This window comes from Cydia splendana, chromosome 21 (assembly GCF_910591565.1).
Source record: "Cydia splendana chromosome 21, ilCydSple1.2, whole genome shotgun sequence".
Classification (NCBI taxonomy): Eukaryota; Metazoa; Arthropoda; class Insecta; order Lepidoptera; family Tortricidae; genus Cydia; species Cydia splendana.
This window is the reverse complement of record NC_085980.1, coordinates 5,027,498-5,044,891: the sequence shown is the minus strand read 5'-3', so window position 1 is coordinate 5,044,891 and position 17,394 is coordinate 5,027,498. Positions and strand designations below refer to the sequence as shown.

Genomic DNA, 17,394 nt, shown 5'->3' with positions numbered 1-17,394 from the left:
GATTAAACACTCCTTTACCAGTTGAGGCTGTGCGTCGTTTTATGTATTTAGATATAACTGGCTGTTTTGTATGTAATAAAAACTTAGTACTTATTATTGCACTCTTACCTATTTTATTTTTTGTAAGAAATATTGTATATGTTTTGTATAGGTATAAATATTTATTTCAATATGTTGTAAGGCTAAAAAACTTAAAATATTAATATATAAATATATACTCATAAATCCATTTAACATTTAAACTATTTTACGTCACCCTAGGCCCGTAAGTGGGATTTTTCTTCCCACGGGACGGGAAGAAAATCTCACTTCCTGGCCAAGGCAAGACGTAAAACTTTATACAAACCACGGGCGGTAATTCGTAAAGCCCCAGATCGCATACAGTGAAACCTGGATAAGTGAGACTTCAAGGGACGAGCAAATTTGTCTCACTTAAAGAGGTATTCCACTTACCCAGGCTCTCAGTTAGCAAGGTACAAATAAATTTCTGTCTCATTTACAGAGGGTCCCATTAATAGAGGTGAGAATAGATGATATATCTCAGTTATAGAGGTGGTTAATAAGGTATTTTGTAATTATATTTAAATGTTTAGGTAAAATAATCCGTGTCCCTAAATATTTTTTAAGTCCGTTTAAATATTTTTTTGAATTTATTTTGAATGATTTTCCAAAGGATAGATTTTTTCAATCAACACGGACTTCATTGCGTCTTAGAAATTTATTAAATGAAAATTTGTTTATTCTTGTTACTTATCAAGATTTCATCTTTCGTTTCGATAGTTTTAACTACATAAAGTAACTAAATGAAACTTGAAGTCGTTTAGACACAATTAAGCAATTTGTGTATAGACTAAGAGTTAGTAAGAATACGGAAATAGATCAATAAAGTCCAAGTTAGAGTGGTCATAGGTTGACGTTATCTCAGATACAGAGGTAATTCGTATAAAATTCTAAAAAAACAATTAGGAAAATGTAATCTTATAAATATAGTCTCAGTAAAAGAGGTAAAATACACTCTCTGTCTCAATTATAGAGGTATGTAAATGTGACTATAAAATTACAACAACTAATCCCAGTTATAGAGGTTCGTTTTATCTCACTAACAGAGGTAATTCAGTGCTAGAGTGTCGGGATCGCACCATGAGTCCCAGCTATAGAGGTTTCTCACTAATCCAGGTCCCACTTAACCAGGTTTCACTGTATTTATGGCCCTCACCTTCGGTTCGGGCCACAAACACTTGCGATCTGGAGCATTTACGAATTTACCTCCCTAGGTATGTAATGTACTATTGTGATTTTATATGCCATACGATTAAATAAATAACAATTAAACTCGTTGTGCTGTTGTCTGTGTTTGTAAGCCACAGACAACAGCAAAAGTGGTTGTGCGGGCTTCATAACGATCTTTACAGTATGGTATATTGAGTTCAGTTCACAACATTACAAGACAAGGCTGTGTTTTAATATTGACGACCGGTCTGGCCTAGTGGGTAGTGACCCTGCCTGTGAAGCCAATGGTCCTGGGTTCGAATCCTAGTAAGGGCATTTATTTGTATGATGACACAGATATTACACAGAGTACCCACAACACAAGCATTCTTGAGCTTACTGTGGGGCTTAGTCAATCTGTGTAAGAATGTCCTATACTACGTATTTATTTATTTATAAACATGTTTTTGGAACATACACTTGTATTCGAAATGTTAACAAGCTCAATATAAATCGCGTTATTTATAAACGCGTTACGTTACTGGCCTGAATTAGCTATGAATTGTTTGATTTGTTTGTCTTTATCTGTAATTATGGCTTATGTATTTGTAAGAAAGGGATAAAACATAATTTTCACCACACCAGCTCGGAAAGGCTTACTTTGCACTTCAAAAACTGATAGCAAAGTTGCATTTTATTCACATGTGAGGCAAAGTAATCCAATGCAAATTTTGACTTATTGTCTTATGTTTGCTGGTAGAATTGACTTTTAAATGATGATTTTGGATGATAAATATTTAATAACATTCATTTAGATTTGATTTAGTTTGATTTTGTTTGATTTTTTACATTTAATATTTGCTTCGGGTTGGTGTGGTGAAAAATTATGTGTTTCACTCAGGGGCAAATTTTGTTTAACCCTCGTGCTTTGAAACCCTAGCAACGCTCATGATTCCATTTTTCGAACCACTCGCTACGCTCGTGGTTCAATTTTGGAATCTTTCGCTTGCTCGGGTATCAATATTAGCACGAGCGGTTAAACAACAACTTTGCCCCCTTGTAAAACAAATAACTATTAACCTTTTGAACGCCAAACGCCATTTGCCGTGCCACTGACGCCACGGGCGTGAATAAATAATGCCAACCTAAAAGTGGGGTGTTTTTCAGTAGATTTTCATCAAAAAACGATCGACGTCAAATGCCGTCTTTGGTGTCGTTGTCACGATTTTGCCCGAAAATCAGGCCCGTAAAGTTTTACGAATAAGAGTGAAAATAGGTTATCTACATCTGCTGCTGCGAAGAGCGCCTATCTTAAGGTGACAGTCCATTTCCAACGACAGCAGCACTACCATTCATTTTACTATGGAAATTGACAATAACACCGACGCGTTCGTACTAGTAGTGCAGCTGCGGTCAGAAATGGAATGTTAGAATGTTACCCTTACTCTAGTAAAATTTAAACATGATTAAGTATGTTCTGTTTTTATATCCAAAATAAAAATCAGTTTGTCTCCTCATTTATGCCCAAACCGTCTGATCTTTTGAATTGTCAGTTAGTATATGGAATGCAAAAGAAGAGATTAGTTACATGAAGTATAATAGTTAAGAGTTGGATGTTTACTTTGAAGTAGTAGCATAATGGAATACTATGTGGTCCATTAACACATTCACTGCAGTTGGGGGTTCAAAGACCTCTTACGAAGTATGGTTGATTACGAGTTAAGGGAATTGCCGCAGCGAAGGTGTTAAATGGATGTTTTAAAGCATGCTAAAGACTCTAGTTAAACCTGGTTGACTGTTGATATTATCTCTTGTATTTAAAGATTAAAATATTTATTGCTTAACTATACTTTTTCTTTTCTCCTTGTATATTTAAACTATGATGAATATGATGATAATCATGAATTCATGATATATCTAATGTATTAATGATTTATAGACAAGTCATTGTTTCATGCAAGTAGGTATGAGCCTAGGACCCTAGTTCCAATGTAGTTTCAGATTTTTAAACCAGATCTGATATTTTAAATTAAAACATTAAACAAAGTACATTTTCAAATAAAAAATAGTAGTCAGTGGGGAGACACTCCTGACTTAGGGCAAACTCGACTCTGTTCGGCTCAGCATTGATCCGAGCAATTATTAGGGTTGGCACCACTTGACGTCCCTTTGCGTGCACGACCACAGATAAGATAATGACTTGAATTTTGACAACCCCAAATAGCCGAACGGGATAGTGCCATACATTAGAAAGGGCTAGCATGATTCGTCCCTGAACTGCTGTCAAACTTCGGTTTTGTAGGAAGTGTCCTTTCTGTACGGTAGAGTTGACATAATACTATCCTAAAGCAAATTCTTCAACTCAGTTTAAATTTTAATAGGTATGTTGGCACCATCATACCCCTTGATTTCAATAAAACAAATATGAATAATTTTAAACCTTATATTGAGACTTATAAAATTACATCTAATGCATCCATTGCAAACCAACCACATGAAAATTGATAAGAAATACCTATTGGTCAAAATAAAATTATTGTGATCAAATTTTTTTCAATATTCACCACATAGGGTCATTGCGCCTACTGACGCTAAATGACCCTATTTCAATTACATTTAGATATTGATTTCGGGTTGGATAAGTGTTGCTGTCCTTATGACAATAGATGACTTTGGTACCTTAAACTTAGTTTACTTTCCCGCTGCGGTGGCGAGAGGATTCCTGAGGACCAGGATGACAGAGTCTCCGCGGAGGAACATCTTGGAGATGAACTTGTCCTTGTTAACAGCTTTGCCCTGAAAATTATGTCAGAATATGTTAAATATATATTTTTGAGATTCAATGTCGGACCACCATAACTACCTAAATACAAAAAAAAACCGGCCAAGTGCGAGTCGGACTCGCGCACGAAGGGTTCCGTACCATAACGCAAAACGGCAAAAAAATCACGTTTGTTGTCTGGGAGCCTCACTTAAATATTTATTTTATTTTGTTTTTAGTCTCTCTCTCTCTTTAGCCTTTTTCTACCCTTCGGGTGTAGGCCTCCTTCATTTTACGCCATTCGTCACGGTCCTGTGCAACCTGTGTTTTTAGTATTTGTTGTTATAGTGGCAACAGAAATACATCATCTGTGAAAATTTCAACTGTCTAGCTATCACGGATCATGAGGTACAGCCTGGTGACAGACAGACGAACAGCAGAGTCTTAGTAATAGGGTCCCGTTTTACCCTTTGGGTACGGAACCCTAAACAATATTATTTATAAATTTTTAATTTACGTGTTTTAACAACTTGGCATAAAAGTCCATGACACAAGCACAAATAATATGAAGTAAAAATGTGAAATTCAAAAGCATAAGATGCATTCTTTGCCAGTTTTTAGTCAGGACAGGGGGCCTACTTTTTAGTTAGGTCAGGAGGCTCAGGATACTGTGACAAACGAAATTTAGTTATCTGCCTTTACTTAGGTAAATAGACGACTAATGCATAAACTGTGGTTTCCTCTGGATGATTCCTAATTGTTATTTTAATAACCTATGGTATATTTTTCTTGATTCTCGAGAGGCACTCGGATTTGCAATGCAGGACAAGTAAATAATATTATTCAGTCTATAGGGTATTATACTGTATTTAAAATAAAATATTTTACACTATGCATGAAATAAAGCACCAGATAATTATTAGAAAAACACAGATAGGAGTTATTTTTAAACACAAGTTCTATTTAATAAATCGGATAGGAATATAAAAAGTAGGTGAGTTGACCGTGACATTACGATCATGGTATAATAATATACTCCGCCTGGTACTCCATTCCGAGATTCGCGTATGACCTAACTGACACGCGCCTACGTCATCATGCTGTTTACAGGTTCTCAAACTTTGAAATGTGGGAGAATTTTAACCAACGGTGAAAATTATTTTAACGGCATTAATTTTAAGTTATTTATGTAGAAACATAGTAAAATAAAACAAATCTAATGTATTAAATTAAACTTTATTTATCTATACAAGACAAACGTTTAAAAAACTAATTCACAGTTACACATTAATTACCAAGCTTACGACGTGAAAAGTTTGGAAAACACTGTGACTGCTGACACTGAGCGAGAAGGAAATAACAATTAACACGCGTTCGACAAGGATGACGGTCAGGGCATGAAGTTATCTAGATCCGAATTGTCAAATGTCCCAAGCGCTATCCTGTGTTGCCAGTAGTATAAACAGAATTACCCGAAAGTCTGAAATTTCTTTCGTGAATCGGAAGATATTGCTAACGAGTAATCAAAAAATTACGTGTTATTGTAAAATTTAAGCTAAAATACATATAAATGAAAATTATAAAATTATAAAGAAATATTTTAACTTATTAACCATAGGTATAATGTACCCATGTAACATGTTATGTTGAAATAAAGTGGCAATGTTATTGTGACGTAATCGCGTGTCACTCTGGGAATGGAAGACCATGTTTTATTAGACCATGATTACGATGTAATGTTTCATATAAATTCCATATTAGCACTAAGTAGCTGATTTGACTAGTAGGAAAATACCCTATTTATCCCACTGGTGGTCTCTTAGGGTGGTATTCCACATATCTAATTTCCTTGTCCAATGTGTATTGCGTCTCACATTTTGCTTTAATGAGAGAGTGAGACGCACTGACATTGGGCAAAGAAATTGGACAGGTGGAATACCACCCTTATGCGGGAGAGGGCATAAGCAGGACAAGTAGCTGGTAATAATTAACATAGCAACATTCAACTATGTACATACGTCACTGATCTTTGTTTTACCAAACATCCAACATAACCTCGAAACAATTTCGATACTTGTAAGGCCTAACCCCAACTTTTATTTCAAATGTATCTGCTTACCTTTTTTCCTTTACCAGTCCTCGGCACTTCAGTCCACATTTCTTTTACATTTTCAAGAACCATGTTACAATGCCGGTCGAAGGCCTTGACACGGCCCAGCAACTTCTTGTTGTTTCGGCAGTTGATCAGAACTTGAGTATTGTTCTTCACGGACTGTGTTAGCACGGACAGAGGCCCTGTGCTGAATTCTTCCTCCTCAATCTTAGCTAACTCTTCCAAAGTCATCTCCGAGCGTGGCTTGGCCGTGGTTGCCCTAAAAGTAAGGCAATCGCAAATTAATACATCAAATTAAACAAAATTTATTATTTGATATATAAGTATAGTAGTTAATTACTTACATTTTGATAGTTACGGATCTAAATTAGTTGAAATATACGAGAAAATTGCACAAAACAGTAATCTCCTCGGTAGCGCGGATTTGTTGTGCCACAGATAACGTAAGAACGTAACAAGTGTTAGTGTTGCTATGCTTGCTAGAGCTCTTGAGTGACAAGCATGGACCTATATAATAGGTTTCATATTTCAGTGGTGACAAGACGTTTGGTTTGGTTTCGTACAGCTATAACAGACGGGCGTACCTACCGAAATCCGACCACGGTCCGGTCCGATGCCAGTTCGGATATAGTGCATAACTGTTTTCCATATAGAAAATACTATAAGAAAATAATTATAGTCTGTCAAGGCATTTCCGTCAGTACAAAAGAGCGGCAAATAAAAATAAAATGTAGGCCCAATCGTACCATAGAAAATTTGAATTTCGCCGGCTATAATTATTCACTTACATCTGTAATATCTCGTCCTGGTGACCCAAGAGAATATAATCACTACGTTTCTGGTGACAACCAAAACTCATTAATTACCACCCCAAGTTCTTAGCCATAGCAGGGGTGCGAAACTCCTGACTTCGGTCAAACTCGGCTCCGCTCGGCTCGTGGGGCTACCGCGAATACCGAAAATCGTCAATTGCGGGCAATTCTGACAGATAAAACACGGTTTGCTACCGCGAAGACAGCCGTCATCGAGCGGCCCGTTCGAAAGACGATTATGGATCGAATATCGTTCCATAGACCTACCGCGAAACGCAATTTTCGGAGTTTTTGACAGCACGAAATTCGTAAAGAACTGTCAAAACACACGTTACCTCAAGAGCTAACGTTGTTCTTTCGTTTATCACAGTGCTGCCAGATAACTCACCTTTCAGCTTTTTATCCCGTTTTTGTGGCAGTGAATCCGCGCATTGTTTTGCAAATATTTTGAATGTCCTCGGTTTTTGAGCACTGCAGCGGGATGAATAAATAGATATTTGGGGATTATGCTCGATCAACTCGCAGTTTCAAAGCAGTGCTCCTGTTTTTTCAATTTCATGACCTGGCAATTTCATTCTGTCATAATAGGGTATCATGCCCTTCGTGTATCTTATTATTATAGTTGATTGTGTCGTGCTGCGTGAAATTGTACTGTTTGTTTGTAAACCATTACAAAGATGTTTCTGTCGCAAGAGAACCTGGCTGAAGAAATCCGGCAACAAGCCGCTTCTATAGGTGCCTAATGCGATAAAAATTCCGCTAAGTGAAAGTTCTGGACGCGGAGTTTGTAAATACCACGCTGCATATTTCCACATCCACGACGAAATAGCTGTAGGACCCTGTTCAATAAGGTATACGTTTTAGATTATTTCGTAAGTCATTAATCAAATAGTCAAAACATTGAACATTCACAATAAAAGGTCTAGAGCATTGCAAGATGTATGTTTCAAGTATTCAAAGTTCTACCTTCATGGGAAGCTATGTAGTGTCTGTCAGTATCTAATTAAAATAATATACCATTTGATAGAATGTATTTTTGTATTATACAGAAGATATTAATTTAATAATATATGTATATAAATGTTATGGGACAATCTTACCCAAATTGACAAAGCCCCACAATAAGCTCAAGAAGGCTTATGTTATGATATATAATAAATACACACATGGAAAACACACACCAAATGACTCAGGAACAGATATCTGTGCTAATCACATAAATAAATAATGCCGAGATTCAAACTGAGTTGTTCGCAAAGTAGTGTACTTCTACGTTATTTTTCCATTTAAACTTTTATGGCAGGCAGATTATCAACATGAAGTGGGCCGGGACCAAATAGATGCCTGTTTCTCAGCAAGCGGTGTCCAACTGCTAAATTACCCCGGTCTTATCAGTATGGGCTATCATTAAAGCCGGGTAAGTGAAATTTGTTTACATTATTTATAATAACCTCATATCAGATAAAATAATACTGTGAGTACCTGGCACACACTACTTAATATACCATGAATGAATATGAATTTATAAAATATACTGATAGATATTGTTAAAAAAAATCTTGGGTTTAAAAAGAAGAATTGTCCAGTCAAATTGTATTTGTAATATATGGGTCTTCTTACCTGATTGAAATGTTAAAATAAATAAATACATAAAACATTTACAGTTAAGGTTGTTCTAGCCCCCACTCTATCTATACACAGTGTTCCTTATATGTAGGTAATCTTACCTACATACAATAATTACGTATCTAGCCAATTCTAAAAGAAGTTTACATATATACATAATTGATGCTAAGTAGTACTTAACCAGTATTTCAGTAAATACTTAGCAGGGCTCTTCTCAAAAAAATAGTTATACATACATTGTACATTAGAAGTAATGCACATTAATCTTATATCATATTTCATAAATTAAGTACTAATAATTTCATTCTGAATTCCAGGGGTTTTCGATGCACACATGTGACCCTTCATGGGCCATAGGAATATGAAGACCGCTTCTTGTATATCTTTTCCATCACGGAACAATGGTGTTCCGGACCTTTGGGAGGCGTGCGCGGAGCCGTAGGCAACACGTGAGTCCCTTTTGACACTTAATGAAATGTAAGGGGTAAACCGAGCGGATGCTGCCCTTGCCCGCGTCATGGAACACACGCAGAGGCAGCATCCGCCAGGGTGTAAGGACTATTGAGAGTTGATGGTATCTAAAATTAACTAGGCTAATGCGTGCAAGCGATGGTGATGATAAGTACTGAGCTAAGGGATATAAATGGTATAAAACGGACGACTGCCTAATAAAATGATGACGACATCATTTTAGCAGCCAAGGGCCACATAGTAGTTAAAAAGTTGAAGCGGGCCGCACTTTGTTAATATGTGTTACTTTATCAAACATTGTCGTTTATCAATATTACATACAAAATAGCCAAGGGGGCTCGCGGGTCGCAAGTGAGAGGTTCACGGGCCGCCTGTTGCCTACCGCTGTTCTAAATAATAATGAAATTCCTAGTAATGTAATGAAGATGTCAAACAGTAATATTAGTACATAGTAAGTATAGTAATAATTCTAATACCAGTTCTTATGATGTTTCAGTTACACCACCACCATGGCCACTACTGTCTGATCTGTGATCCGTGCTGTGCCTATACGCGATGACCGTACTCCCGACGACGGCGATGAAAATAACACTGCCGGCTTTTCAAGGAGCTACATTACCAGCTGATAATGCAACTATTACCCAATGCCCCGTACCTACGTAGTATAGAAGAAGACTAAGACTTATCTACTATGTAAGCAGAGGCTAGCAAACTAGTCTTATTTCCTATGAGGCCATGCTGTGGTAATTATTAAATTCACCTTAGAAAGCTAATGTAAGGCATAAGGATAATAAGGCACATATATTTGAATCGCCTCCTTTACAGGAATAAATTGTGTAATTTATTGTACCTGCTAGTTAAACGAATACACGATTAGCAGCACTAAGAGTTGTATTGGCCAAGTTGACTACGGAGTAATATACCTAGCAGGTACAATAAATTACATTTGTTTCTGGGGGATTTAAAATATGTGTCTTAACCAGACACAGATTGTGCCGATTGTGTTATTAACTATGATTGCATAACTTTGTCTAGTATAGTTCTGAATATTTGACCATCGATATAAATGATGTAGATATACAAAGATAGATAGATAGAATACTTTAAAATTTAAAGATGTATAATACGTGTGTTTATTTTTTTAAAATTACATGGCAGAATTTTGTTACAAAACAATCAGTGTAGTAGTATAGTATATAACGATAAGCAAACATGTTACTCGTAAAGGAACACACGAACGAAATATATAAGACTTGTAATGTAAAAATCTAAATGTTATATTATATCTGAGTTGTGTAAACTTCGAAAACTTTTGGCTGTGGCGGCGAACAATTATTTCATGACACGGCAGGCGTGCCTTACGCCATACAATATGATCGCACGCCTGTCGTGTCATGCGCCACACGTTGAAATCATTGATGACACGCCTGTCGTGCCAACCGCACCGAAACGGTTATAAATGTACCTATGATAAATAATTTTATAAGGTTAGGTAGGCTATTTTATTTCTTACTCTTGTATGTGCAAATAAACATAGTCAATGATTAGTCAATAATATGTAAATGACATTAGAGTGAGACCAAGATAAGTATGCAGCGATTTTTATAGCACAAACGTGCAAGTGTATTTTAAATTCCAAATTTCTATGAAATTATGTATTTAAATAACATTTGCGCGTCTGTGCTATAAAAATCGCTTAATATCCTGGTCTGACTAACTCTTTTCGAATGTAGACAATAAGGGAGGAGGAGGAAGCTTCTGCCCATTTGCCGCCTGTTTGTGCATGTGCTGAATGTGTTAGTCCCGAATTTTATTATATTAATATTTAAAATATAATTATACAATTTTAACCCTTTACCAGGCTGACATTTCGAAAATGACAATTGAATGTTTTACTCATCAAAAATAGAACAGATGTTTGAAGTGCCATACGTGGGAAATATAACCCTTAACCCTTAGCCTGGTAAAATTGTTAAATTTTTTACACAAATTAATAAATAAAACATTGTTAATGTGAAGACAAACTTTTTATTGAAAATCTCCCAACTACGTGTTCGACCACTGCCCGACGATCTGCGAGATATAGTCGTGACGCTTCCGTGTACTGATAAAAATAGCTAAATTCAATAAAATATACTTTGCGTATAATTTTATTATTTTTATTTTAACAAAAATCGGACAAATCTCTATATACATTATACACTTTCAATAAAGAATATTTCAAATCAGTCTAAGCAAATAAAGTTATAAAATTAATGTTAAAAAAAGACCAAAGTTTTTTCCACCGCATCAGTTCGCGGGTGTATAAGTTGGCTTCGATCACCTTCATCTCCAGCACCACCTCACATTGTTGTGGCTCCTGTTGCGGTTGACCGGGTTGGAGTTGTGATTAGGCGACGGACCGGCGCGGCTGGTAGACTGGGAGTCGAGGGCAGGATAGCCCTATGAGGCGCTGCCAGACATGCTCTGGAGTCTGTGGAAATGTTAATAAAAACAAGAATTATGTTTAGATATATACAAATTATTGTATTAAACCATACTCCAGTGAACGGTGTGAAATTGAAATTAAGTTTATATGTCAAATCTAATTATTCTTATTTATTATAATTTAGACATTTGTAGACCTTTAAAGCATGACGTATAGGATATATAAGTATGTAGCCAGCCTACTTGGCATCTAGGCAAGTAGGTACCCATGTACCTAGTTGGCGTTGGGCAGACACTTTTATTTCAAAGAAAGTATGAAAGTGAAAGAAAATCGTAGATTATCTCATACACAATCAGGATAGTTTCATGAGTACGAAACGTTACTGTGATCCAAATCAGTAAAAATGCCTACCTTTGTTGGCCTCCATATCATTATAGAAATTTCCATTTTCCAGCAATAGCTGGAAGCTATAAGCTTGAACATATTCCTTGCCAGGGTGCTCACTGTAGGTCCATTGTGATTCCCACTAGTCTGGAACTAAAAAAACACATGAATTAGAGCATATTTTTCTAAAATAACCACTACAGGAGCTTCGGACAATCAATAGACTATTTGACCTTAAGAACTTACAAAGTAATAAAATAAATTACTTTTGAGAAAATATTAATAATAGGTAGATTGAAAATTATCCTTTAAACTGCTAAAATAATTATTTTATGTAAAAACTACAACTGTTCACTGTTTAACAAGTATCTTATTCTTATTTGTTTCATAAGTCGAGCGAGAGTAACCAAAAGTATGCAACGAAACTATGTAGTTTCGAAAGTTATCGGGTACTAGGAAGTAATTTATATGTTTAAAAGCAACTAAAATAATCAAAAGTAGGTACATTGTGATACATAGTTTCAAAAAGTCGTCAAGTACTTCAATTATAACGGTAATTTCTTCTGCTTAGAAAGTTTTTTTTAAAGACAAGATAAAGATTTTCTTACCTTTTCAATGTAAATACAAATTTTATAATATTAAAATATGTGGTACAACAGACAAACATCGGCGACATCAAGACAGCCATGAGACAGTAAACAATGAATTTGACATTGACAGTCTTGACACTACTGCTTAATCTATTAAAATTATATTCGACAAACAGCAAAAAATGTTAAATTGGTATTAAAACTTATTCTACGAAGGTTTTTAGTATCATTGTACGTTATAAGTACGTAAAACTAATTATTTAAGTATATCTAACTCAGTTTTAAGTAAATTATTAATTTACCGGTTTTATGTCCCAGCGTAGGATGTGAAGTGTGATGCACACTTAACGTTAGGTTCGTTCATTCCATTCACGTCGGTCAATTCTATGGATTCGAAAGACGTAAGCCAAAACGAAAGAGTTTCCCGGTAGGCTTCAGTTGGTTCGTTCGAACTAATTTACGTGCGGATGGCGCTCTATCGTTCGATTTTCACGGTAGGGCCTCAGCATTGCTCCGAGCAATTATTAGGGTTGGCACCACTTGACTTCCTTTTGCGTGCACGACCATAGATAAGATAATCACTTGATTTTTGACAACCCTAAATAGCCGAAAGGGATAGTGCCATATATTAGAAAGAGACAGCATGATTCGACCCTGAACCGCTGTCAAACTTCGTTTTTGTAGGAAGTTTCCTTTCTGTACGATAGTACTATTAATTATTCTGTGGCCATAGTGAACCATATTAGTTGGTACTAATATGGTCGACCTTATTTAATCTGGTGAATAAGGTCGATTTTTGTATAATTTTTTTTAGTAATTACCGAGTTTTGTTGTCACCTGACGATCTAATATCTAGGTTTATATATATTAAAATTTTGAATCTACATAATAGGATAATTAGGACATAGTCAGTTGGGGCAAGTGTCTTCATAGGCAAAGAAAAACTTCGTCTATCGTCTAGAGTTAGACCAAACTAAGTTAGCAGCAATTTTGATAGGTGTTATCCAAATCGCTGCCAACTTATAGTGGTAACATACTATCGCACCGCACCAAGGTCATTGTGCGACGCACCCATAAGTAAGAGCGAGAAAGCGATATTTCTTTCTCGCTCTTACTTATTGGTGCGTCGCACAAGGACCTTGGTGCGGTGCGATGATAGTGTGTTACGGCCTTTAGCTTGATTTTATTCGGAAAATGCAAGTACGGTGAGCCTAAAGGCTCCGTCACACAGGCGCGTTTTGCGGGCGGCGCGTGAGCGGGGCGCGCCGCTTTTACATATAAAACGCTCACGCCCCGCCTGGAAAACGCGCCTGTGTGACGGAACCTTAAAGGTTAAATGCTCCTCCACTATGACCGTACTTTTCTTTTCGGAAAAGCGATCGCGGTGGAGGGGCCTAGCTCTGACCCTTAGGTGCGCCATATATTCCCTAATAGACGCCTTATGGAAACACTTGCTCCGTACAGACTGCTAGAGTAAAAACAAAATATTTACGTTTGGAACTCAAACTCATTTATTCAAATAAAAATAACTGTCTTAATATCACCAGATTTTGAATGAAATAAATTCGACAACTCAAATAGAGGTTTAGTTGACTTCGATTGTGGGGCCTTCGATTCTCCTTCTCCTTATAAGGCTTGATCCATGACTGAAAATCCTGTTAGATATTTATTTAGATGTTTAGTCGACTTCTTCGATGGTGGGACCGTCATTCCTGCCTCCCATACCTCCTGGCATACCTCCCATGCCACCTGGCATACCGCCCGGCATACCTCCAGGCATACCTCCTTGGTTGCCACCATGCATCTTAGTCATAACTGGCGAGCATACCCTCTGCACCTCCTTCAACTTATGCTCATACTCATCGACTTCCGCTAGCGAGTTATTATCCAGCCATCGTAGCGCCTCCTCGCACTCGCTGCGAGCCGTATTCTTGTCCTGCTCGCTCAATTCGTCACCCGCGTCATCTAAAGCTTGTTTCACACCGAAGACGTAAGCTTCCAGTTGGTTCCTGGCTGCTACTCGCTTCCTTTGCTTCTCGTCTTCGTCTTTGTATTGTTCTGCTTCTGCTAGCATTCTGTCGATGTCCGCTTGAGACAGACGACCTCTGTCGTTCTTGATGACGATGTTCTTGCTTCGTCCCGTGCTGTTTTCTTTCGCAGAAACATTTAAGATGCCATTAGCGTCGATGTCGAAGGTAACGTCGACTTTAGGAACTCCTCTAGGCGCAGGCGGTATCCCAGTTAAGTCAAACGTGCCTAATAAGTTGTTGTCTTTTGTCATAGCACGCTCACCTTCGTAAACTTGAATAGTGACAGCTGGCTGGTTATCGGAATAAGTTGTGAAGGTTTGGGATTGCTTGGTCGGGATTTTAGAGTTGCGCTCGATGATTTTGGTCATGACCCCGCCGGCGGTCTCGATGCCGAGTGACAATGGTGCTACGTCGACCAATAGAACATCTTGGATTCTAGAATCGTTGGATCCGCTGAGAATGGCTGCTTGGACTGCCGCTCCGTACGCTACAGCTTCGTCAGGATTGATTGATAGATTCAGCTGCTTGCCGCCGAAGAAGTTCTGTAGAAGGTTCTGGATCTTCGGTATGCGAGTCGAGCCGCCGACGAGAACTACGTCGTGGATTTGGCTCTTGTCCAATTTCGCGTCGCGTAGAGCTTTCTCGACCGGCTCTAGAGTTCCTCTGAACAAGTCGGAGTTGAGCTCTTCGAAACGCGCTCTAGAAATGCGAGTGTAATAATCAATGCCTTCGTACAACGCGTCTATCTCTATCGTCGCTTCGGTGCTGGATGAGAGAGTGCGCTTCGCTCGCTCGGCGGCCGTCCTCAAGCGACGCAGCGCTCTAGTGTTGCCTCGCAAATCCTTCTTGTATTTCCGCTTGAATTCATCAGCGAGGTGATTCACGAGTCTGTTGTCAAAGTCCTCGCCTCCAAGATGGGTGTCGCCGGCGGTCGCTTTTACTTCAAACAGGGAGCCTTCGTCGATGGTAAGGATGGATACGTCGAAAGTTCCACCGCCGAGATCGAAAATAAGGACATTTCGTTCGCCTTTCAAATTCTTGTCTAAGCCATACGCGAGCGCAGCGGCGGTAGGTTCATTAATAATTCTCAAAACATTCAAACCTGCTATTGCACCCGCATCCTTTGTAGCTTGTCTTTGAGAATCGTTGAAATAAGCCGGGACTGTGATGACGGCGTCCCGCACCGTTGAGCCCAAATAAGCTTCTGCAGTCTCCTTCATCTTCGTCAAAACCATGCTGCTGATTTCCTCCGGCGCGAACCTCTTCGTCTCCCCTTTGAATTCAACCTGAATCTTAGGCTTCCCACAATCGCTGACGACTTTAAACGGCCAGTGTTGCATGTCCTGTTGAATCTTCGGATCATCAAATTTGCGTCCAATTAGTCGTTTTGCGTCGAACACCGTGTTGTTAGGGTTTAGTGCGACTTGGTTCTTCGCAGCATCGCCGATGAGTCGCTCGGTGTCCGTGAACGCGACGTAGGATGGTGTGGTCCGGTTGCCCTGGTCGTTCGCGATGATCTCCACATTTCCGTGCTGGTAAACTCCCACACAGGAATAAGTCGTTCCAAGATCGATTCCTACAGCTGGCATTTTTATTAATTATTTTAACTTCAATTACTTCTTGATCCAAGAAATATGTCGTAATAACTCGAGAGGTTTTCACCACTCAACTTCGTTCGTTCGCTTTCGTGTTTAGTTTAATACTGAGTTCCCGCCAACGCACCGCGGCTTATATACCTCTCGGTAAACGGCCAATCACGGCCCAGAATTTTCTAGATTGTTCTCGGCAGCTGTTCGGCGGCCAATGGGGTCGATGCCGGTTCTCGACTGTTCGGGGTTGTAGAGCAAGATAGACAATCAATTTCCAGTGAGTAAGAAAGCGATGGCTGATCTTGTAGTAATACCAGGTGAATAAAAAAATCTTAACTTATGACAATATTTTTAAATACATTGTTCAAATTTTATTTAGATAAGGTAAATAAATTAAACGGAATAGGATAGATTGCAATATTGATAATGTGTCTAGAGAATCTAGATTGATTTAAAATAGTGACATTCACTCGTAAAATTTTATCAGATAAGGATGACTTTGGTATGAGTCTATGTAAATAATTTTGTTCTTTGAAATAAAATAAAATTTCTTGTAACACAAGACTTCATAATATTTATGTTTTATACTCCACGACGGTGGCAAACTGAAACAAGCACACAGCTTGCCTGGTGAGAGGACATGTTTGCAACTTCACAAGCGCATTTTCTGATCCTTTATAATTAGGTAACAAGGATTCATTGTGTTAACAGGATGGTTATGATGGATGGTTTGAGCTTATACATACTGTGTTTAAACTTTTTTGACATAGACAAAGCAAGAGCGATAGAGGTTAGGTAACAAAATTTCGACTCTCTCGTTTGCGGTAGACCCTCAGATTGTGAGTAATTGTAGTAGTAGCGTCCACTACGCAGAGTTTCGCGTAATATTCCCTATTGGATACGGATTTATCATAAGTTGCCCCGATCGTCATTTGCAGAAATTTTACTTTTTAGTCTGGTATCACCGACCCATTTACGTCATGAATCATTAACCTTCGGAAACAGTACAAGATAGCGCTATCTGTGTTTATGTATGTCGAAAAGAGACGACGCACCCTTCTCGATAACGCGGGAACTGCGCGGGAACGAGGGATTTGAAGTTTCTAGAAAACTCGCGAATACTAAAGATCCATTGTTATTGATTTTAGAATTAATTTCACCTGCACATAGTTTGGCCGGGAATTGTATCATTTCAATAATTATTGATCCTAGCGAAAAAGTTTGAATAACCTTTTTTGTAGGAAATTTTATGTTAATTCCGTACACGGCGGGAAGAAGTTGATAACTCAAGATATTCTACCGAAGAAATTTGAACTTAAAATAAAATTACATAAGGTTCAAATTTCTTCAATTTTTTCCCGCGAGTTACCAATTCTTCCCG

General features: G+C 38.0%; 2 protein-coding genes across 3 annotated transcripts; both read right to left on the bottom strand.

Moving 5' to 3' along the window:
* Window positions 1–3,640: 3,640 nt before the first annotated feature.
* LOC134801089 (probable small nuclear ribonucleoprotein Sm D2) lies at window positions 3,641–6,536 on the bottom strand. Its single transcript, XM_063773609.1, has 3 exons — window positions 6,428–6,536; window positions 6,090–6,342; window positions 3,641–4,005 (listed from the first exon to the last, which is right to left on the bottom strand). Coding segments are annotated over exons 1-3 (360 nt in total). The 5' UTR covers window positions 6,430–6,536; the 3' UTR covers window positions 3,641–3,900.
* Window positions 6,537–13,881: 7,345 nt separating this feature from the next.
* LOC134801114 (heat shock protein 68-like) lies at window positions 13,882–16,135 on the bottom strand. 2 transcript variants are annotated; one of them, XM_063773643.1, is made up of 2 exons: window positions 14,165–16,135; window positions 13,882–14,131 (listed from the first exon to the last, which is right to left on the bottom strand). In XM_063773643.1, exons 1-2 carry the CDS (start codon window positions 16,011–16,013, stop codon window positions 14,073–14,075), a joined length of 1,908 nt encoding a protein of 635 aa, XP_063629713.1. In that variant the 5' UTR covers window positions 16,014–16,135; the 3' UTR covers window positions 13,882–14,072. The 2 variants fall into 2 exon arrangements, with proteins under 2 accessions (XP_063629713.1, XP_063629712.1); XM_063773642.1 differs by having other exon boundaries at window positions 13,882–16,134.
* Window positions 16,136–17,394: the final 1,259 nt, after the last annotated feature.

Coding starts and splice junctions, on each gene's coding strand:
- LOC134801089 (XM_063773609.1), bottom strand. Junction 4,006..6,089: donor GGACTGGTAAAGGAAAAAAG/GTAAGCAGATAC, acceptor CATAATTTTCAG/GGCAAAGCTGTTAACAAGGA.
- LOC134801114 (XM_063773642.1), bottom strand. CDS start 16,013: ATGCCAGCTGTAGGAATCGATCTTGGAACGACTTATTCCTGTGTGGGA.